This window comes from Syngnathus typhle, linkage group LG15, assembly GCF_033458585.1.
Source record: "Syngnathus typhle isolate RoL2023-S1 ecotype Sweden linkage group LG15, RoL_Styp_1.0, whole genome shotgun sequence".
NCBI classification, from domain to species: Eukaryota; Metazoa; Chordata; class Actinopteri; order Syngnathiformes; family Syngnathidae; genus Syngnathus; species Syngnathus typhle.
This window is the reverse complement of record NC_083752.1, coordinates 11,213,588-11,235,025: the sequence shown is the minus strand read 5'-3', so window position 1 is coordinate 11,235,025 and position 21,438 is coordinate 11,213,588. Positions and strand designations below refer to the sequence as shown.

At 49.0% G+C, this 21,438-nt stretch overlaps 2 protein-coding genes and 1 long non-coding RNA gene across 20 annotated transcripts in view; 1 reads left to right on the top strand and 2 right to left on the bottom strand.

Annotated features, from left to right (window-relative positions):
• The window catches only part of nup98 (nucleoporin 98 and 96 precursor), a 43,530-nt gene extending 32,041 nt beyond the window's left edge, over nucleotides 1-11,489 (bottom strand). Inside the window, exons 1-24 of one of the 4 annotated variants that reach the window (XM_061298748.1) lie at nucleotides 11,283-11,489; nucleotides 9,618-9,727; nucleotides 9,309-9,404; nucleotides 9,036-9,227; nucleotides 8,823-8,962; nucleotides 8,328-8,435; nucleotides 8,059-8,245; nucleotides 7,823-7,989; nucleotides 7,255-7,392; nucleotides 7,046-7,181; nucleotides 6,873-6,965; nucleotides 6,359-6,499; nucleotides 6,136-6,269; nucleotides 5,172-5,359; nucleotides 4,977-5,093; nucleotides 4,428-4,599; nucleotides 4,225-4,324; nucleotides 3,983-4,099; nucleotides 3,778-3,916; nucleotides 3,521-3,698; nucleotides 2,994-3,149; nucleotides 2,695-2,919; nucleotides 866-980; nucleotides 518-759 (exon numbers count right to left, since the gene is read on the bottom strand). In XM_061298748.1, coding sequence (XP_061154732.1) covers nucleotides 518-759; nucleotides 866-980; nucleotides 2,695-2,919; nucleotides 2,994-3,149; nucleotides 3,521-3,698; nucleotides 3,778-3,916; nucleotides 3,983-4,099; nucleotides 4,225-4,324; nucleotides 4,428-4,599; nucleotides 4,977-5,093; nucleotides 5,172-5,359; nucleotides 6,136-6,269; nucleotides 6,359-6,499; nucleotides 6,873-6,965; nucleotides 7,046-7,181; nucleotides 7,255-7,392; nucleotides 7,823-7,989; nucleotides 8,059-8,245; nucleotides 8,328-8,435; nucleotides 8,823-8,962; nucleotides 9,036-9,227; nucleotides 9,309-9,404; nucleotides 9,618-9,696 — 3,360 coding nt within the window. In that variant the 5' untranslated portion in view covers nucleotides 9,697-9,727; nucleotides 11,283-11,489. The other 3 variants (XM_061298746.1, XM_061298747.1, XM_061298750.1) reach the window with 3 other exon arrangements.
• A 446-nt stretch (nucleotides 11,490-11,935) lies between these two features.
• LOC133168279 (uncharacterized) lies at nucleotides 11,936-14,226 on the top strand. Its single transcript, XR_009718179.1, has 2 exons — nucleotides 11,936-12,097; nucleotides 13,829-14,226. It is a non-coding gene; the product is annotated as an uncharacterized LOC133168279 (long non-coding RNA).
• A 2,183-nt stretch (nucleotides 14,227-16,409) lies between these two features.
• LOC133168486 (serine/threonine-protein kinase DCLK1-like) overlaps nucleotides 16,410-21,438 on the bottom strand; it is an 80,437-nt gene continuing 75,408 nt past the window's right edge. For 14 of the 15 annotated variants that reach the window (XM_061300088.1, XM_061300094.1, XM_061300095.1 and 11 more), the window contains 11 exons: nucleotides 20,115-20,196; nucleotides 19,732-20,012; nucleotides 19,523-19,642; nucleotides 19,050-19,196; nucleotides 18,837-18,970; nucleotides 18,562-18,639; nucleotides 18,396-18,492; nucleotides 18,253-18,333; nucleotides 17,940-18,047; nucleotides 17,642-17,715; nucleotides 16,410-17,518 (listed from right to left, as the gene is read on the bottom strand). In XM_061300088.1, the coding sequence (XP_061156072.1) occupies nucleotides 17,461-17,518; nucleotides 17,642-17,715; nucleotides 17,940-18,047; nucleotides 18,253-18,333; nucleotides 18,396-18,492; nucleotides 18,562-18,639; nucleotides 18,837-18,970; nucleotides 19,050-19,196; nucleotides 19,523-19,642; nucleotides 19,732-20,012; nucleotides 20,115-20,196 (1,260 nt within the window). In that variant the 3' untranslated portion in view covers nucleotides 16,410-17,460. Of the gene's footprint in view, nucleotides 17,519-17,641; nucleotides 17,716-17,939; nucleotides 18,083-18,252; nucleotides 18,334-18,395; nucleotides 18,493-18,561; nucleotides 18,640-18,836; nucleotides 18,971-19,049; nucleotides 19,197-19,522; nucleotides 19,643-19,731; nucleotides 20,013-20,114; nucleotides 20,197-21,438 lie in introns of all 15 variants that reach the window. The other variant, XM_061300086.1, reaches the window with a different exon arrangement.

Below are 21,438 nucleotides of genomic sequence, written 5' to 3'. Positions count from 1 at the left end.
GGCTGTTGGTGCGGATCTTCGCTGTTTGTATTCACACCTGCAGCGAACCGCACTAAAGCTCGTTTGGAAGCGAACCGAGACCCTGTTTCTTTAATGCGCACCAGGATTCATTTGCGTGTATTCACACCAGCCTGGCCCGTTTAAAGCAGACCAAACAGTCAGGTCTGAATACACCCTAAGCTCAAATGAAAAGAAAGCAAATAGTCTCCTCCGACAAAGGACTTAAGTCAGAGAACATTGTTGCGAAGTTGTAATTCAAAGTATTTGGAGCATTGGAAGTTAGATTGTGTATCCAAGCGCTTCATCAATGAGAAAAACAATTGTCAATGCATTTGACAATCATCTAGTGCTTGACGAATTGCTGCACTTTTGAACTGGTTGTTAGTTGAGAAGACAAAATGAGACCCTGCTGAGAGCCAAGCTACATTACAGCAAATTTCAACTTTTGCAACTTTCCAAAGGTCTAGGTGTGAGGGAGCAGAGTAACGTGACGTGGCGTGACATGCAGTGGACTTGCCTTTCCTTGGGCGATAGACTCTTCCAGCGGCACGGGGCCTGCCAAGCGCCGAACCCCGACTGTCTTTACCAGGGGTTCCGCCTGCTTGGGGGAAAGCATGAAGGAGGAGGCAGTGGCGGGTACCGCCCAGTGGGATGAGCGGGGCGCTCTGGGCCACGGCAGGGGTGAAGCAAGCCCACGAGGGGAATCAGGGGGCTGGGACAGGAGGCCAGAAGAAATGCGAGCCTGGAAGAGAGGACCCACTGGCCACAGGGGCGAAAAACGTTCACATACGTGTGAAAAACGTTCACATACGTGTGAAAAACACGTGCGGCCATTGCAGTAATGTCGCACATTCAAAGTTCCTACCCGAGGGTCGTCCCGGCTGCACGTGACACAGCGACAAGTCCGAGGAGATCTTCAGGTGATCCTGACGAAAGTCGCTTTCGTCTTCATCCTCGGTTAAAAGAGACGCCTTCATGATCTAAGACAATCAAAGGGTGCTTATCTTTCATGGCTTTGTTGTGCAGCAGGTGAGCCTTATTTTCCCTCCAAGTGATGATGTGCTAATCGATTTAACTTCTTGACTGTAGGAGTAGAAAGCAAACGGCTCACCGCGAGCTGCAACAAACTGAGCGTTAAAGAGACAGCGGCATAGCGGTGTCTATGTTTAGTCCAGTTCCAGTTAGGAGAGTTGTTTTGCACATTATCATCCTTGATAGTCAGGTGATGATGTTTCACTTTTTAATCGTTGCCTTTATTCTATGGCTCCACTGCGTAGTGGCGCCACTGCACGGCGGCCCCGGCGGCAGTATGGAGCAGCGATTGGACAAGCCAAAGCTAACTACTCGTTAAGCTCATGGCATGTGTTTCTGGCCTCTTCGCAGCATTCTATTTTGGGGCTAAAAGTCAGTCTGTACTAGAGATGCACCGATCCGACTTTTTCAGTTCCGATACCGATACCGATGCCGTGGCTTTGCGTATCGGTCGATACCCGATACCGATCCGATATTATGGTTGACTTGATTGATTGATTGATTGTATATTTATTGATCCCCAGGGGTGGGGAAATTCAGGCCCCAGCCGTATTCATACCACAGAGTGGGTATACAAAAGACACACAGATGGCATGAGCGCAACTCAATAGGCTCTCATAAGGCTGCCACACAACGGTGCCACAAAGAAAGGCAGAAAGTGCTCAAGATAAAAGCCATCAAAGCAAAACAAAGCTAAAAGACAAAGGAAAAAAAGTAACAGCGGCCAACCAGGACCCCTCAATACAAGAGAACACTCCAAAACACACAAAATAGCCTCCACGGGGTCCATAGACAGGTGTAGGGGCAGTCCAGTTCAAACTTAACAAGCTACATAACTCTACATGTGGAACAGAAAAGACCAAAGGCAATGGCATCAGGCAGACTACACAGTTCTTTGCTCTAAATTAGGGGTGTCCAAACTAACGGTCCAGTTTTTATTGGCCCGCAGCAAATTCTGAAAACATAATTGAATATGGCCCGCACAAGAAGCTTGAGCTCAGCTTCTCAGTTTCCACACTAGATGGAGCCCGCCACACAAAGCGTTTGACGTCCCATTAACACCCCCCCGGAAGAGAAGCGAACACGCAGCGTTTCACATCCGATTAGCCCCCCCCATTCGGGAGAGAAGCGAACGCGCAGCCTTTGACGTCCCATTAGCAACCCGAAGAGAAGCGAACGCGCATGGTTTGACGTCCGCTTAGCAACCCGGGGAAGAGAAGCGAACGTTCGCTCCATGTTTGCGTTTGTTTAGAAAACTCTCGTGGCATGCGGCACACGTGCTGCTGACGTATGACGTAGCCCGCGTCCCAATAGATTAAGGAAAGTATCGGCTCACAGATCGGTTGTATTTTCCGATACCCGATCCATCTATTTTGTTGATATCGGGACCGATATCCGATCCAGATATCGGATCGGTGCATCTCTAGTCTGTACAAATGTCAAATGCAAGTGAGCCCGGTCCAGCCAGCATCCAAGGGTAGGTGGAGGCCCAACGCAACGGGGCGCCCACAGAAATCCACCGCCCCAGTTTTGACACCGCTCCATAGTTGGCGGTAGATGCTGTCCTAACTCTTCCTTGCTTTTCTTTTGCCATATTTTGTTGGGACGGACGACTAAAAGCAAAGAATGCGAACGCTGTGCAAATAAGTGGCCAAGACCTACCTGCAGCGTGTGGGGGTTGATGCCCAACGAGGACACCATGTGGTTGGGAACAGAGACGCCAGGAGATGAAATATCAGCAGCCGCGGCGCCCCCCGGCCCGTTCGCCGGCCCAAGGTTGTCAATGTGCCCTGGTGCTCTCTCCGCCGGAAGGCCCTGCGTGACGTCGGCCATGTCGCTGTCCAACTCGGCCACGCCGCTCGCCAGGTCAGTGACAACCGCCGAGGTCTGACGAGACCAGAGGAAAGCATTCAGTCTGCCATTTTGTAGCGACCTCTGAACGCGGACGCCCTGGTTGCTACCTGCGCCGTCATCTGCTGCTGGATGGGGGGAGGAGGCTGCGGCAGTCTGGAGGGAGGAAGTGACATCATCACTTTCTGCTTCTTGGGGTCGGTCTGAAGCGGAACGTCGTCGTCTTCGTCCGACTCCTGCAGGCCATACTTGGAGAAATGAGCCACCTGGGAGGAAGTGAGTAAAAGTTAAGAAATCAATTGGACATGCAACCCAACCAGCTGACTGATTGACACATTATGAGCTAGAAAAGAAACATTGCAAGAAGCAAAGAAAAAGACCACAAATGCATGTCCTCGTTGTGTTCAAAGGGGGGAAGAGGAAGAATACTTATCTCGCCCTACCGCTTGTTCTCTGCATATTGCTCTCACCACATCATGACGACATGATTACGCCACACTTGCACGCAAACAATCATCCGCATTAACTCTTCCCCCCCCCCACCTTAACTGTTAAATTCTCACCATACCCACACTTTCACATTGGCGCAACCCTTACACACCTACACACTTGTAACAAAGACAGTACCCACACACACCTCAAAGACCCAGGAGCCGGTCTCAGGCCTGTATTCCAGGAAGCGCGCTCCCTGTTTGCGTGCCGCCTTCTCTAGCCGGCCTTCGTAGTTCATGTCAGCGAGGCGTTCTGGGCTTCGGATTTGTGTGCAGCTCGTCTTGTCGTTGGGCCAAACGCCGTCCAGAGTCACCTCGGCCCGCCTGCGTGCATCGACACACGAGCGACTCATAGCAAGCCGCGGCTGCTGCCAAAACGTACGCCTATGCATAGAGACCTCACCTGTTGAGGCCCTCGCCCTCGGCCGGCTTGTTCCTGTCGTCCGGGTACACAATGACTTCTTTGCGTCGAAAGTGAACGATCTGGTCGAGGTCCAGTCCAGTGACGTTGACCACGCCGGGAAAGAAGATGGAGCCATAACCTGCGAGGATCAGTCGCGTCACAGCTTTGATCTGACCGGACAGTCACAAACGTCCCGCAAGGTCACCTTTCCTGCCGATGGTGAAATTTTCCACCACGCAGTCGCCACCATCGTCGTCCACCATGTCAGCCAGCTCGTCCATGGAGGGGATGGTGTAATAGCCCGCACGCCTCAGCACGATGCCTGGAAGGAATACATCGAACTTATATTGCGCTTTTTCTGGACCCAAAAAACATCAGGTCATCATCACACTAAATGGTAGGGCGAGCCAAGCCCAACGTTGGCGCCAACGGGCTCGCGCATCGCACCTGCGGGGTGAGGAGGTGGGTTGGTTTCCAGCGTGACATCGTCTCGCACCTCTCGCAGAGACTCTTCGCCTGGGGATGTCGACGCGTTCTCACTGCTCAACTGGCAATTGAGGAGTAACATCACCACCCAAAAAAAAAAAAACCTCACAGCGACAAGCATGAAAAGCGCGACAAAGCAAGCACGCCGGCAGCAGGGCTCTCACCTCCAGACCATTCCTGATGGCCTTGTGCATGTTGAGCTCGCAGATGGTGTCCTGCAGGACGCAGGGGGTGCGGGCCTGTGGTACAGGCTTCGCGATGGGGTTGACGTAGAAATGCGTGACCTCCAGGTCATCACCGGCCGGCGCTGGCCTCGGCTCATCGTCTTCAGTTTGGCTGCAGACAAGCCCGCGGGTCGTTAAGCAGACAACTGGGTCGGAGTGTGAAGCCGGGCCGACGTGAACACGCTGTCAGGTCTGCCGACCATAGCGTAATAATTTTGAGCGGCAAAGCATCGGCGTAGCACCACCCGGTGCGGCCTCTCCGTCACCAGCGCTTGTGTCGTATGTTGCATGAAGCATGCAAAAATTCAACAAGTGACTTGAGTTGGTTGAACATTATGCATCCACAATTTGAGGTGCAACAAGTCATCGATTAATTCACTTATCCAAAGAATCAACTTGATCAAATAGTGGAATAGTGGCAACTTTTCACTTGGCATGGTCGCATGTGGCGTACTGAGTGTAGAGCGAGTTTGTGCTCAAGTTGAACACCTGTGTCCATTCAGAGGGTACGCCGACAGAGAGGTGAGGTCGTCTGCGTCTTTGCCAACGGGGCTGCTGTACTGGCTGCTGTTTAAGTTTTTCAGCACCAGCTTCTTGATGCTCTTCCTGCAGACGCAAAAGCACATGTAGCAAAGTGCCAACGCCGGGCCGCAGCACACAGCCGGCTGCCGCAGCAACAGCCACCTGGGAACGAAGGCTCCGTTGGCCAGAGAAGGCTCGTCGTCATCCAAGCCGTCAAAAAGCTGCGACTTGGAACCGCCCGATGAAGTCAAAGCTTTGGGACGCACCCTGGTGGCTGGTCGGGGGGTCAGCTTGTAGTGCGTGGGTGTAGTCAGAGCTTTCTGGGCCGTGGGGTTGGTCGGTTTCAGACGCTGCGGCGGAAGGGAGGGAAAAAAAGAGCGCGTTTGGGCGTGTTTGTCTGTCGCAAAACGGGAGCATCGGAGAGCAAGCACTTGAACCGGACGCAACTCAAAATGGCGACTCGAACACTTGCCAAGTGGGCGCAAAATGCGAAAGCCCACAAGTTAACGTGAAAGCGGGTTTGGAGTTGGCTACAGGCGCTTTTACGACAATACAAACATAGGAGGATATTTGTGAGGCTGCAACTTTTTTTTTTTGCCTTTATTGGGCCACAAAATAGGCTTGCGTTCCAGGCGGCGATGGAAACCGCTTCTGTGAGGTGCGACATATAGCTTTGTTGCGATCGTGGCAGAAAGTCCTAAATTACTACTATGCTCGCCAAAGATTCAAGATTCAAGAGTTTTTATTCGCCATGTTTGAGCGTGCCAAACAAGGAATTGGGTTCCAGTGTAGTAAGAGTACTTTTGTTGCCACAGTGAGGCGATTCAAATGGAAAAATTTTCTATTTGAGAGTAGAGTCAAGGTAACGTCACACAAAAAAGCTTCTCGGGTAGGCGTGAAGCTAGCGAGTGAATTATTTACAGATCAAACTCTCCAAGCTCCCATCAGGCCATTCCTGCTTTCTTTTCTGTTGCGACTGTGTGCTACTCCTTTTCCTAAATGAAAAAGCCAGGGCTTCCTTTTGCTACAATAGAAGGCCCATCTTGTCGAGGTGCGGTCAAACCAGCGCCAAAATCTTTATTTTGCATGGGCGGCCTCGGGATCGGCTCACCGTCCGCTCACTCACCTCTTCCTTCTTCTTTGGGTCAGACAGAGGGTTCCTGAAGAGTGGCGAGTCTCCATAAGGAGAGTACGCCAGCACGCTGAACTGCTGCTGCAGCATGGCTTGTTGAGCAGTGGCCGCGTTGGGATCAGTCAGCACTTGAGGGGCAAAAAACAATAAATAAAATCAACAAATAGGAGCCACGCAGTTTTCCCTCCGGTTTGAAATTAGGAGCATCGATGCTGACCGACAGGCTGCTGAGGCGCGCTGAAGCCCAACGTGCCGGTGCCGCCGTTGAAGCCGCCGGTCCCAAACGTTCCCATCGTGCCCAGAGTGGAGCCCAATTTGCTCTGGTTATTCCCAAACAGAGATGTGGTCCCAGCGCCCACTGCTCCGCAAACACAGCGACAGTTATTTGAACACGTGAAAAACGACACAGCGGTTAAGCGGAGAACGGCGGGGCACACGCTGGGCAAGTGACGCTCACTCATGTGAGGGCGCGTCCCAGCCATTAACACCGCAACGTCTCACCGTACTGACAGAATAGGCATAACATAACATTGCATTATAAAGCAAATAAGTTAGCAGAAATACAAACAGCAAAGCAAAAGCGAGGTTCCGCTGCAATTCATTTGATTTCACGATCAACATAATAAAAATACCAATAAAAATGACAAAAGCCACCAAGCAAAGGTGAGCCTAAATGAACATCTGATGCGTGACTGCCTTATTTTGGTCATTTGAGGTGGACGTGCCAGTACCTGCCCCAAAGGTGTTCCCCAGTCCAGTTCCGAGGCCTCCGGCGGTCGATTTGTTGCCAAAGAGATTACCTCCCGCGGGGTTGGTGCCAAAGCCTGCAGTCAGCGATGACAAACGCGTGACATGCCTGCCGGTGCCAAGCTCGGGTTGGCCCGCAGCTCCAGACCGCTCTTACCAAATGTTGACGGGTTGGCTCCGGTTCCCAGCGTTAGCGCAGGCTTGTTGCCAAAGATTCCCGTGCCAGTGCCAAAGGACGGGGCACTGGTCGTGGTGGTGCCAAAGCTGCCAGCTTTGTTTCCAAAAATACTGGGCTGCAAGAGGCAATGCCACGCACGTCAGCAGTGGATCGTCGCGCTCCCGGGCTTTTCTGCCAGCGGCTCTCACCTGAGCACCCACACTCCCAAAGCCGGTGCCAGCTTGGCCAAAGAGTCCGCCGGCGGCGCCGAAGCCGGTGGAGGCGCTCGTCTGGGCAGTGCCAAACAAGCCACCTGATTGTGACGCAGCCGTGTTGCCAAACAAACCCTGGGACATGGCGGAAGAAATTCGGAGGTGAGCAGTGTACAAATGTACATACACGTGCCCCCCAAGAAAAGGGAAGCAAAACTCACGGGACATAAATCACAACCCAAACTTTGACTGCTGATGCTCTGTTACGAATGCTTGATCGTCAGCCCTGGCCCAAAAGCCAATGACATGGTCGCACGCGTAGGTCGCATGGATCGCATCCCTAATCTCATCGTCGAGAATAGGGATGCGCCACCAGATTGCAACACCACCAGACAAAAGTGGTGTCCACTGTAGGAAGGTGAGAAATATGAAATAATCATTCCATTGGTTGATACCACGGATACGGAGGGCCAGGGCTGCTTCTGACTGGGCCCCAAAACATGGAAGGGGTAAAAAAAAAAAAAAAAAAAAGGTGGCAGATGACGTGAGCATTTGAACTTCTCACCATGGTACTGGTACTGGCTTGGCCCATGGTGTTGGTGTTGCCGAAGGAAAAGCCGCCACTCTGCGTGGTGGTGGTCTGACCGAAGGGCTTGAAGAGGCTGCCAGCCTGCTGCTGGTTTGGTTGGCTAAAGAGGCCCCCCGTGGTGCCGCTGAAGCCACCCGTTGAGGCTGAAGGGGGTAAAGACAGCTAGAGTGAGCACTAGGCAAGTCCCCATTGCCCACCGACGCTCAACTCACCTTGACCAAAGGTGCTCTTGTTCTGTCCAAACGCAAAGTTGTTGTTGGACACCGCCGAGCCAAACAGGCCGGCGGGGGGGCCAGACGCGGGGGCAGCGGTGCCGCCGCCAAACAGGCCGCCCGCGGCAGTAGGCATTTGGTTGGCGGCGCCCTTGCGTCCCGCCTGGTAGTCCTCCAGCCTCAACTCCTGCGGCGGCGCAAATACAAAAGCAAAACCGTCAGAAACCGAGCTGGACTACCACTGGACTCTGCTTGGCTCGCTCGCTCACCTCCAGGGATTTGTTCTCATACTCCTTCATGGCGGTGATGCACTGATGCTTGGTGTTGATGTTGGTGGTCACGCCGGCTTTCACCATAGTGTCATTCCCTGTTGGAGCCTGAGTGCGAGATCAAGTAAAAAGATGGCACTGGTGGACACTTATGTCGGACTAGCATTCGAGTGGCATAGACCACCCCCACATTGCCAGTCGTTTGAGACCACCTGAGCCTTGACAACTCGCACAATATTGTGTTGTATGCTTACAAAGAACCACGTTAAAGAAAAGAAACCCTTTTTTTCACAGGCTGCGTCCACCTTTGTCCATTTAGTCAGCTTTTGTTAGCTAAGTTTGGGGAAATTCTATCACATCAACAAACAAAACCAGCTTTTTGGGAAAACCATCAAGCAGGAGAGTGACTTTGGTGCCAACATTTTGGTTCCGTAACCCCGCTACATGTGAAGAGAAAAGGCATCCTGAGTCCACCTTTCAGCTCCATTTACTCACGTTAAACTTGACCGTGGTTCCGGGCTGCTGCGTCGCCGAGAAGCCCGAGCCTCCGAACAGCGATGCGGTGCCTCCAAAAGGGTTGGAGGGGGTGTTGGTGGAGCCAAAGAGCCCGCCACTGCTCGTGCCGGTCCCGAAGCCTGCGTTTGGGCACACATGTGCCGTGAGCCCACAAAAAGCACAAAGGCCGATTTGGCGACAGAGACCACTCACTTCCGAAGGATGCAGGCTTGTTGGCGCTGAAAGCATTGCTCTGCTGCGAGAAGAGCCCGCCGGCTGCGGTGTTCCCGGCCGCCGTGTTACCAAACAGGCCGGAGGACGTGGCGCTTGGAGCACCAAAGCCAAAACTGGTGCTGGTGGATGACGTCGGCGGCTGGCTGAATGTGCTGGAGCCAAACAGGCCGCCTGGATGGAGGAAGAGGAGGCGAGCGGGCGTGAAGCTCCATGCACGGGCGGCAAGGCGGCGCGACAAGTGAGTCCACCAACCAGGTTTATTCTGTGCGGTGCCAAAGAGCCCTCCGGTGTTGGTGGTCGCTCCAAACGCAGACGTACCGAACCCCCCAGTGGTCCCAAAGCCCGCGTCTGCACACAGAGCACACGCTGACGTCGCCCATCATGCCCAGAACAAAAACAAAAAAGACAACAAAAAATATGCGCCCATGGGCCCGACAGGAATCGCTCCCCCCCCAACCCCGCCGTCCGTCAGAGCGTCACATGAATGCTCATAGTGAACCCGTTCGTCCAAATGTCCGACCACGGCAAACCTTCGAGTTGACGAAAGGTGGACAGACTTACTTTGCTGCCCGAAGGTGGACGAAGTGCCGAACCCCCCCGAGCCTCCGCCGAAGGGAGTCCCGAATGACTTGTTGAACATCTTACCCTGCTAGCGGGCCAGCACTGGTTCACTGCACACAAACAAAAGACCAGTCATCATCATATTTTGTTTCCTAAACACTCCCGCCGTAGTGTTCTCCTTTTGTCATCACATGACTAGTCAACGGAGACACACCAACGCTACGAAACGGGGTCCGACCAGAGGCCTTTTACAGCAGTGATCCTGCTAGAAATGGTACTGGATCCATTTGCACGCGATGTAATATGATAACATTTTAACAACTCGAGTATCCAACTATTTATGGCGACACATGGTAACTGGGTACAACCCGGACCCAGGCTAAACTACAAGGGACTCGGAGGAGATTTGGCCCCTAGACATGCGGCACGCACGCCCACCGGTGTGTGGACACGCCCTGGTGCCCACGAACCAGCCCCCAACTATGGGTTAAATAGTACCACTGCCCAGTGGGCTCCTCGGGAGAGGAATGGGCTAAGGGAGTCAACCCCTACAGAAAATCAATTTCCCCTTGGGTTGGTGTCAGGAAGGGCATCCGGCTGTAAAAAGTTTTGCTCCAAAAAATTTCTCAGTATAGGATTCTCAATCACAAGATGGCCATGGACCGTCCCCAGTGGAAGAAAGCCATATTGAGAATCCAGTCCAACCCAGCGGTGCCTGGAAAGCGGACTTTAAAACGATAATGAATGAGTATCCAACTATTTGGATCATCAATGAATCATTAAGACCTTGTTTAACTTTCAACTGACCCAATGCTCTTCAGCCGGCATCTCAACTGCACATATTTTGTGATTTCTCGAGTCCTCTGTGAAAGCATGCCAATTGTGCGTCAAAACCCCAACCTTTTCAAAACATTCACCATTTTTGCTGTTTTGCCGAATAACAAAACCAGTCTTGGAATCTGAATCCGTGTGTGCAGTTTATGCACTGTCAATTAGAAATAACGTTGGTTTTAAACCAAGGCAATATTTTTTAATTAATGCTTGAAGTTTCAACCTGCTATCTGCCACACAAATTTTTGACTCATAATTTGAGATTAAGAATTTTGACAGAATGTTGAGAAGAAGAAAAAAACACGCATATCATCGGCATGCCATTTAAAAGGTCCAATAGTCACCAGACTCATGCGGATCATCCACAACCTAAATAGCAAACGTGAAGCCTTCCAACTGAAACCGTGAACCCTTCACGCTTAGCATGAGCCAACTTGCTCTGTCTTTACTACTCTATTTCAATGTGTCCAGATATATGGCTAAAATAACTCATTTGACTGGCCGGCGAGTATTTTCATGTAATAAAGCTGATTAAAAGCCGTTGACGTCACACCCAGTGGCCATTAGCATGCCGTACCATTCTTTTCACTAGCACGTTAGCTCGCCCACCCAACTCATCGCACCCATGTCAAAAAAGTGACTTTTGTCTTACGTTGGGGTCACACAACGTCGCTTTCGGAATTTCTGTTCGTCCTTGGCAAGCACCGAGGTGCGCCAAGAGACTGCCCGTGAAAACTTTCTAGCGGCGAAAGTAGCGTTAGTCGTTTAGCTAACTCTGGCTAGCTTGCAAAACAAGAGTGACAGAACGAAAGGCCTTCCTCGGACGCGACTTGCCTTCGGCGACGGGGTAGTTTCTCCACCTCCAGCTTCTTTTTTTGTAAAAACTATTATTAATTAATTAATCAATTAATTAATGGAGGGAGGAGCAAGAAGGTTGGAAAATGTATCGCTAGCGAGCCGACTAGTTTTGTCGGCGCGGAGGGAAAGAGTCCTACGACGTACGTCCAGAAGCATTTTCAACTCTGCGCGGTGACGTTTAACGCAGTTGCTTGAATACGTCACGTCCGGCTACCATTACGATGATTACATTAATTTTATCCTATTATTGTAATTGTGGAAAACTGCCCACATAACAGTATACTTTATATGAACCAAAAAGCTGAAGAATATTTGGCACATATTCTATTCCATTCCATTCTATTGTATTATCTTTGTCGCCAGTGTATAATGAACGGCAGAAAACAGAATAGGTCTGTCTTTTTTTCTTCTTCACATCAGTCAGCTTCATGTGCTAGAGCTAGAGCGTCCTCTAGAGCAGTGGTCCCCAACCTTTTTTGCGCCACGGACCGGTTACATGTCAGAAATATTTTCGCGGACCGGCATTTATAGAAATAAATAATACATGTATATAAATAAATAAATAAATAAATAAATAAATAAATAAATAAATAAATAAATAAATAATACATTTATAATAAATATATAAATACGACGAAATAAAATGATACGACTGACATAAAACCAAGTACAAATGACAAAAATAAAACTCACCATTACGTTGAATTAGTGGGAGCACTGAGTTTGTTTCTCAGAAACCAGCCGGTCCCATCTAGACGTAATCGGAGACAATGACACCCGAAGTGATTAAGGTTTGTCTTTTATTGCAGGATGCTTGGTCTCCATGTGTTGAAGCAGTTTTGAATGCTTCATTGCCTGGTTAGTTAGCCTGTCGCCACATATTAGCTTTGTGGGCTCGACAAGGGAAACATGTCACGTGACCGAGACGAGTGTCTTGACCTGAATTAATTGATCGTCGATATTTTTTTTTTTCTGTGCAGCTTGGCGGCCCGGTGGTTGGGGACCACTGCTAATCGATATAATGCTCTACGATTTATTGGCATCGATGCTAAACGTAAACATCGATTTATATCGCCGTGTTTGACCTCGGACATTAGACGTGACTTTATTTTGAAATCCGGTTCATTGATGCTCGCTTCCTCTTTCCGGGAGCAGTGCGCGCGGCGTTGTTGTGTTGTGAGCAGAGCAGGCACGTGAAAGGGGAGTCGACAACTAGTCCGCGGCTCCTGGGCTGGTGTTATGGCTAGTGTCCAAAAAGACGAGGAAATTTGCTCACCTTTAGGCTTCAAGTCATTCGTTTGGAAGCACTTTGGATTCCAAAGAAAAGATGGCTCAACGGACAAGACACGTGCAGTTTGTAAATCCTGCCATGCGGTGATCAAATATTCAGGGTTGACAAATCTCGCCGCACATTTAAAGAAAAAACACGACATCAAAGTTCAGTGTTAAAGTAAGCACTTTGTATTAGGGGTGTAACGATACATCGATACACATCAATTAATCGATATAATGCTCTACGATTTATTGGCATCGATGCTAAACGTAAACATCGAGTTATATCGCCGTGTTTGACCTCGGACATTAGACGCGACTTTATTTTGAAATCCAGTTCATTGTTGCTTGCTTCCTCTTTCCGGGAGCGCACTGCGCGTGTTGTGTTGTGAGCAGAGCACGCACGTGAAAGGGGAGTCGACAACTAGTACGCGGGTACTGGGCTGGTGCTATGGCTAGTGTCCAAAAAGACGAGGAAATTTGCGCCCCTTTAGTTCAAGTCATTCGTTTGGAAGCACTTTGGATTCCAAAGAAAAGATGGCTCAACGGACAAGACACGTGCAGTTTGTAAATCCTGCCATGCAGTGATCAAATATTCAGGGAGCACAAATCTCGCCGCACATTTAAAGAAAAAACACGACATCAAAGTTTAGTGTTAAAATAAGCACTTTGTATACTACAATACTCTTGTAATTTCCTAAATAAAGAGTTTGCAGTACCTTGTTGATTTTGCGTATGAATTGGTTATTGTTCTATATTTTTTATTTAAAAAAAATCGATCGTAGAGCACTATATCGTGATATATTGTGAATGAATCGCAGCAGGCTTTAAGGTATCGGCAAATATAGTATCGTAGTTCTTTGTATCGATATATCGTATCGTGACAAAACCCGTGATTTACACCCCTACTTTGTATACTACAATAATCTTGTAATTTACTAAATAAAGAGTTTGCAGTACCTTGTTGATTTTGCATATGAATTGTTATAAATCAGAATATTGTTCTATATTTTTTATTTAAAAAAATAAATCGATCGTAGAGCACTATATCGTGATATATCGTGAATGAATCGCAGCAGGCTTTAAGGTATCGGCAAATATAGTATCGTAGTTCTTTGTATCGATATATCGTATCGTGATAAAACCCGCGACGTACACCCCTAATATATACATTTTTATATACACACACACATATATATATATATCATATAGACCACTGGTTATTCACCATTCTTCTTACTTTTTGGTAGATTACCAAGGCTTCCGGTGGACCTTCTATTTGGCATTGAGCAGGAAGAAAGCCCGGGCTCCTACCAAGACTATGTGGGAAAATGGAGGAGCAGGATGATTGAGGCTTACAACATCGCCTCCAGGAATGCAGTTTAGTCAGCCGATAGAGGTAAAAGACAGTACGACAGGAAAATCTATGGTCCACCACTTCAGGTGGGCAGCCGTGTTCTTGTCAGAAATGTCGTTGAGAAGGGAGGTCCGGGAAAGATCCGCTCATATTGGGAAGACAAGATTTACGTCATCAAACACCAAAAGGGTGAGGACAGTCCAGTTTTCGAGTTAGAGCCAGAAAATGGCACAGGCAGAACAAAGATCTTACACAGGAATTTGTTATTGCACTGTGACTTTGTTCCACTAACTCAGTGCTTCTCAATTATTTTCTGTTACGCCCCCCCCTAGCAAGAAGAAAACTATTCGCGCCCCCCCCCTCCCCAACGTGACTTTCTTAACTTGTCTTGTAAGTCGTAAAATGTTGAACTGTCGCAAACGTCATAGAAGTAACAATGAGAGCGCCACTGCCCCCTGCTGGGAAGATGCGCAATTACACTTTATTCTAGTACTGCAAAAAAAAAGCCTGTTCCCCAGGGTCACACGCGCCCCCCCAGGTATAGCACGGCGCCCCCCAAGGGGGGCGCGCCCCACTATTTGAGAAGCACTGCACTAACTCCACAGGAAAATAAGATGGTGGAAAAGAAAAAAACAAAACAAAGACACTTTGATGAAAATGGGAGAGCAAAGGCACAACAGATGCAGCAGGTGGAAAGTGAGGTGGATCTAGATGAGAACTTATTGGATGCTGACACATGGTCTGTCCATGAGCCGCACGGCTTGCGTTTGCTGGACCCCACTGCAGTAGAATTTGTCCCACAGATCGCGAGAGATGCTTCCGTGCAGGAAGAGCGTTCCGAACAAGCTGAGGAGGAGGAACGGGTCAAGATAGTCCCTTCTCCATCTGGTAGGGAAGTTGAGTACACTGCAGATGCAGGTGATATATCCGAGGAGCCGGAGTCCGAAGACGCAAGAGCGGGAAAGGAGAGAAGGTGGTACTCAAAAAGGGAAAGACAGAAGCCACAAATTTTGACTTACACTACGCTGGGTCAACCGACTTTCACAGAGAGGATAGTAGCTACTAAATGTTTAGATGTTAGGGGTTTCTGGCGACCTTGGTGTTGAATGCTTATGTTTATATATATCATTTGTGACGTCATAGTTGGCTGTTTATTTGAACTATACCACCAATGTATTTCGTCGTTCATTGATGGAAGGTGGCAAATACAGCCAACTGTGAAGATGTAGGAACCGGACAAACATGGTTGTAACATGAACATGGACAAATGCCACATGTGTATGCAGGTCTTATAATTGGTTGTTGAAAATGTTGGGTGGTTGAATGCTTACACTGAATTTTTCAGGAGTATACACAACTGCAATGTATATTCGTCAGGGTATGTGAAAAAAAAAAAAATTTGCTTCACACCGGTTTACCGGTCTATTCCGTACTATTTGGTCTGTAAATTGGTTACCTTGATGTGAGTGTTAGGTCAGGATGACACTGTTTTTTTAAGTGGGGGAGGGTGTGGGACTCTCAATGGGATCACCGGTGTTTGAGTGATGTTCCAGTTATTTATTTTCTTTGTGTGTTCGCAATTGTCACGGTGATCGTTCTGGTGTTTTTTTAACTAGGCTGTATGTATTTTTTTTGTGAATGCTGATTTCTCCGACTGCCCGAAAAGGCACCACCGCGATTGGTGAGGGGAGGAGAAAAACGAGAGAAAAAGGTGCGGACAGTAGGTGTGTAAATGGCGGGTCTTGTCACGATACGATATCATATCGATACAAAGAACTACGATACGATATTTGCCGATATCTTAAAGCCTGCTGCGATTCATTCACGATATATCACAATATAGTGCTCTACGATCGATTTTTTTCTTTTTAAATAGAAAATATAGAACAATATCCTGATTTATAACAATTCATACGCAAAATCAACAAGGTACTGCAAACTCTATTTAGTAAATTACAAGAGTATTGTAGTATACAAAGTGCTTACTTTAACACTGAACTTTGATGTCGTGTTTTTTCTTTAAATGTGCGGCGAGATTTGTGGTCCCTAAATATTTGATCACCGCATGGCAGGATTTACAAACTGCACGTGTCTTGTCCGTTGAGCCATCTTTTCTTTGGAATCCAAAGTGCTTCCAAACGAATGACTTGAAGCCTAAAGGGGAGCAAATTTCCTCGTCTTTTTGGACACTAGCCATAGCACCAGCCCAGGAGCCGCGTACTAGTTGTCGACTCCCCTTTCACGTGCCTGCTCTGCTCACAACACCACAACGCCGCGCACTGCTCCCGGAAAGAGGAAGCAAGCAACAATGAACTCGATTTCAAAATAAAGTCGCGTCTAATGTCCGAATTCAAACACGGCGATATAAATCGATGTTTACGTTTAGCATCGATGCCAATAAATCGTAGAGCATTATATCGATTAATCAATGTGTATCGATGAATCGTTACACCCCTAATATGTATGTATGTATGTATGTATATATATACACACACACACACACACACACACACACACACACACACACACACACACACACACACACACACACACACACACACACACACACACACACACACACACACACACACACACACACACACACACACACACACACACACACACACACACACACACACACACACACACATATATATATAGATATATAGATATATAGATATATAGATATATAGATATATATATGTATTAGGGGTGTAACGATTAATCGATGTGTATCGATGAATCGTTACACCCCAAGTCATTCGTTTGGAAGCACTTTGGATTCCAAAGAAAAGATGGCTCAACGGACAAGACACGTGCAGTTTGTAAATCCTGCCATGCGGTGATCAAATATTCAGGGACCACAAATCTCGCCGCACATTTAAAGAAAAAACAACATCAAAGTTCAGTGTTAAAATAAGCACTTTGTATACTACAATACTCTTGTAATTTCCTAAATAAAGAGTTTGCAGTACCTTGTTGATTTTGCGTATGAATTGTTATAAATCAGGATGTTGTTCTATATTTTTTATTTAAAAAAATATATATATCGATCGTAGAGCACTATATCGTGATATATCGTGAATGAATCGCAGCAGGCTTTAAGATATCGGCAAATATCGTATCGTAGTTCTTTGTGTCGATATGATATCGTATCGTGACAAAACCCGCGATTTACACCCCTAATACATATACATACACACACACACACGCTGCAGGTAAAAAAGAAAAAACAAGATGAAGTTCATTGGTCCATATTGCCAGGGATGTTCCATCACCAAAGGGGAATGACAAATGAGTCAACGTGGATAAATGAAATATAATCAACCAAAAAAAGTTCACCTCTTGGAAAAAAGATTTCTCTCATGTACAGCTTTTTTTTTTTTTTGCGTCAAAGTTTTCACTACTACAGGAACTTCTCGAAGGGGTTCCCGCCCTCTTCAGAGCTGATGGAGATGTCATCAGAGTCGCGTGGGAGGCTGGCGTTTGAGCGGGACATTTTTTGTGACAGATTTGCAGAGGTCATCACATCCGGGTGGCGTCTTCATCCGAGAAGCGACCTCTCCTTATCAACAAGGGAGGCCTGAAGGGAAAAAGATGACTTTAATTTCAGCCCTTGAAGACACTTTGGTTGAAAAATGCCCTTTTGGGGCGATTGTGTGTCTGTGTGTGTGCGCGCGTGAAACGAAGGTCCGGCCCGGCCCACCTGATCCAATACATAGCCGGGTGCCGGTGGAAGTCCAACGAGCCGGATCTCTGCATAGAAAAGCTTCCGTCCAACTGAGCACAAACACACAACGGCAGAGTCACACACACAAATAACAAGAACACACCATTTGCATGCCTGACTCTATTTTGAACATGGACCCACCATGGAAGCCCACTTTAGCCCCTCAGCCCAGTTTGGCACCCAACATCCAACCCAACCAAACTGAGTTGAAAACACCAGCGGGAATTTGAAATGCGACTTGGGAAGCCCACTCCGCAGCGCCAAGGCCGCTTACCCAAATGTGCGCCTGCGCGTTGTCGCTGCCCTTTGGCGAGGTGTTGAAATGCTTCTTGATCTTTCCTGCGACTGACAGTTGACGGTCATTCTCGCAAAGGCCTTCATCCTGCATCCGGCGAGCAGAACCGGAGGTAAGCAAGTCTTTGATCAACAAGGAGTTTGCAGAATGCAAAAATGTCAATGACGCCGAGACCGGAGTTACACATGACGTGACGGGGAAAAAAAAGATGAAACCAAAGGTTGATGCGAGGTGCAAAAAAAAATAATACAGACGGGAAGATCTGAACAAAGATCAAGATAAACGGTCTTACGATGACCCAAGGATGCTCTAGGACCTGCAGGGCCGTGTACCGCTGGTCCACTTCCACCTCCAGCATGGATTCGATCAGCGCCTGACACCCAGAAACAAAAGGTGTGGTGCCATTGTTCACAGAGTCTCTCAAAGCACATTCACCTTGGCGGCGGCGGACACGCCATCCCAGTACGGCAGAGGAAACTCCACCCGGGCCATCAGAATCTGGTCAAAGAGCACCTCCTGATCTTGGCTGTTCCTGCAAGCAAAGCAGCGCAGCAATGTCAGCCACCAGCAGAGGGAGCAGCGACGGCAGCTGGCCACTTACCCCCGGAAAGGCGGAAACCCGCACAGCAGAATGTAAGTGATCACGCCGGCCGCCCAGATGTCCACTTTCAGCCCGTACCTGTCACAACACACTCGCTCACATTTCAAGTCAATGCTACAATGCTAAAGCCAAAAGAGGCACAAGCAATTAAAGCAACTGAAAAGGAAGCCACAAATACTGATGATCGGAAATAAAAAGGAGAGTCAAACAGACTTGAAAGTACAAATGATACCACAAATTACATCCACAAATACGTTGACTTTGAAAAACCTCACCCAGTTTCCACAATGATTTCAGGCGCTACATATGTCGGCGTGCCACAGACGGTGTAAAGAGGTCCGTCCACCACTGTGGCCAAACCAAAGTCTCCCAGTTTGAGGCTCTTGCTACCATCCACATGCTCATACACCTGAAAATGACACCGGTGGCAATGTGGCCGTGATGCCGAGTTCGTATGCATTGATCTGCTGACCTTGGGACAACCTCACCAGAAGGTTTTCTGGCTTGATGTCTCGGTGCACAATGTTGAGGCTGTGGAGGTATCTGATGGCGTTGGCCAAGTTGTAGAGCATGCCGCTGGCATCCTTCTCTGTGTAGCGGTTGGCAGAAGTGATGGCGTCAAACAGGTCTCCGCCCTGAAGACAAAGCGTATCACGACGGCCAGAATGTTTGTCATGTTGGTCTAGGGTTCCATACTGGGCAGGCAGGACTTGTTGCGCCATGTCCCACCAATGCTGGCATATGCTGTTCCGCAATTTTGGGTCGCCGGCTGTTTTCATTTTATTTGCTGCCCCTTATGAACGCTTGTTTTTTTTTCTTTTTACCACCTATTGAACGACGCCCAACGCTCCCTGCCTAGCCTTCATATTCAAACGCTGCGAGGCCATCAAGATCGCTTTGCAATTCATCGCTCGGAAGAACAGTGTTGCGCGAGGCACTACAGGAGTAAACCTACACCGACCTTGACCAGCTCCATGACCAGGTAAAGTTCGCTGTACGTGTCCACCTCCTCAATGAGAAGGACGATGTTGGGATGCTTGACTTGCCGCAGGATGGCCACCTCGTTCTGAATCATGTGCTCCTGCAAGCAAACCCGAGTCTCGCCATCATTATTTGATGACAAGCTACAAGGTCAAGACCAGATTAAATAAATTGGGATCGGTGTCTGACCTTGCCTCGACATTTGCCCTTGTTGATGATCTTGAGCGCGTAATGGCGTCCCGTGGAGCGCTCGGCGCACTCGTGAACCACCGCAAAGTTGCCGTCGCCCAGCATGCGGCCAACCTTGTAGCGCTCCGATATGTAGGAAGGGACAGCCGGAACCTCGTCCGCCGAGGACGGAGCCTCGTCCACTGAGGCCGGCGCCTCAGCCAGAGCCTTGTCCGCTGAGGCCGGCGCCACAGCCGGAGCCTCGTCCGCCAAGGCCGGAGCCTCATCCGCGACAACTTCTTCTGCGGTGTGGAGATGTGGCGATCAATTCAAACAAAAAAAAAATCAATCCGATGAGATTACAACGCAAATGTTTTTGGGTGAAGAAAAACTGAAGTCCTCACCGTCAGTCACGGCTTCGTCACTGTTTTGCGAGCTAGACGCTTGACTGGATGACAAAGAGGAGGAGGAGGAGTCCCGAGAGCCCTGTGGATGAAATTAGACCGCTAAGGATGGCCAAAAAACATAACAGTTTTGCACAAGATGGCGGCGCGTGCATACGCAGCGACCTCTTTCTGTCCCGCCCAAACGGTGTTTTGTCCGTCTAATGCAGTGCTTCTCAATTATTTTCTGTTACGCCCCCCCGTAGCAAGAAGAAAACTATTCGCGCCCCCCCTTCCCCACCGTGACTATCCTAACTTGTCTTGTAAGTCGTAAAATGTTGCACTGTTGCAAACGTCACAGAAGTCACAATGAGAGCGCCACTGCCCCCTGCTGTGAAGATTCGCAATTACACTTTATTCTAGTACTGCCAAAAAAAAAAGCCTGTTCCCCAGGGTCACACGCGCCCCCCCAGGAATAGCACCCCTTGGGGGGCGCGCCCCACTATTTGAGAAGCACTGGTCTAATGAGTGTTTGTCCGGTGTGTTTTTTTTGTTCGTCTCGTCGTACTGAGTCGTGCTACAAGTACGGCAGGCAGGGTCTGCTTGACATCGGCAAAAGCGAGTTTTGTCGAGTTCTGGACTTTGATGCGGGGACATTAAAGGAGCTCGGACTGCTACGTCCTGAAGCGTCGCCGGGCTCGTCTGCTATTCCTCCCCCGGTTGGGAATCGTCGAAACCGGTGTGCGAGGAGGCTGAAGAGGGGCAAGCGCGGGGGCGTCCGGGCCAGGCTGGCGGCCAACCCTGCTCGTGCCTTCCATTCTTCTGGCGAATCTTCGATCGCTGGACAACAAAATGGATTCGCTTGCTGCGATCTACAAACCGGACAGTGCGGGACTGCTGTGTGCTCGTGTTCACTGAGACTTGGTTGACCGTCAACATTCCGGACTCTGCTGTACATCTGGAGCGGCTAGCGTGCTATCGGGCGGACCGGGCCATTGTACAAGGGGGAAAATCTCGTGGAGGTGGAATATGCGTCTACATCCGTGACGAATGGTGCCAGGACTCTGTAGTGGTATGCAAGCACTGCTCGCCACTGGTAGAGTTTGTGATCATTAAGTGCCGTCCTTTTTACCTGCCAAGGGAATTTACCGCGATTCTGCTGGTCGCGGTTTACATCCTGCCTTCCAACATCGAAGGCGACAGGATCGCGGCTCTTAGTGAACTGTACCAGGCTGTCAGTGAACAACAGACAGCGCACCCTGACGGTTTCACCATCTTCGCTGGGGATTTTAATCATGCTAATCTGAAGTCTGTTTTTCCGAGGCTTCACAAGCATGTTAATTTT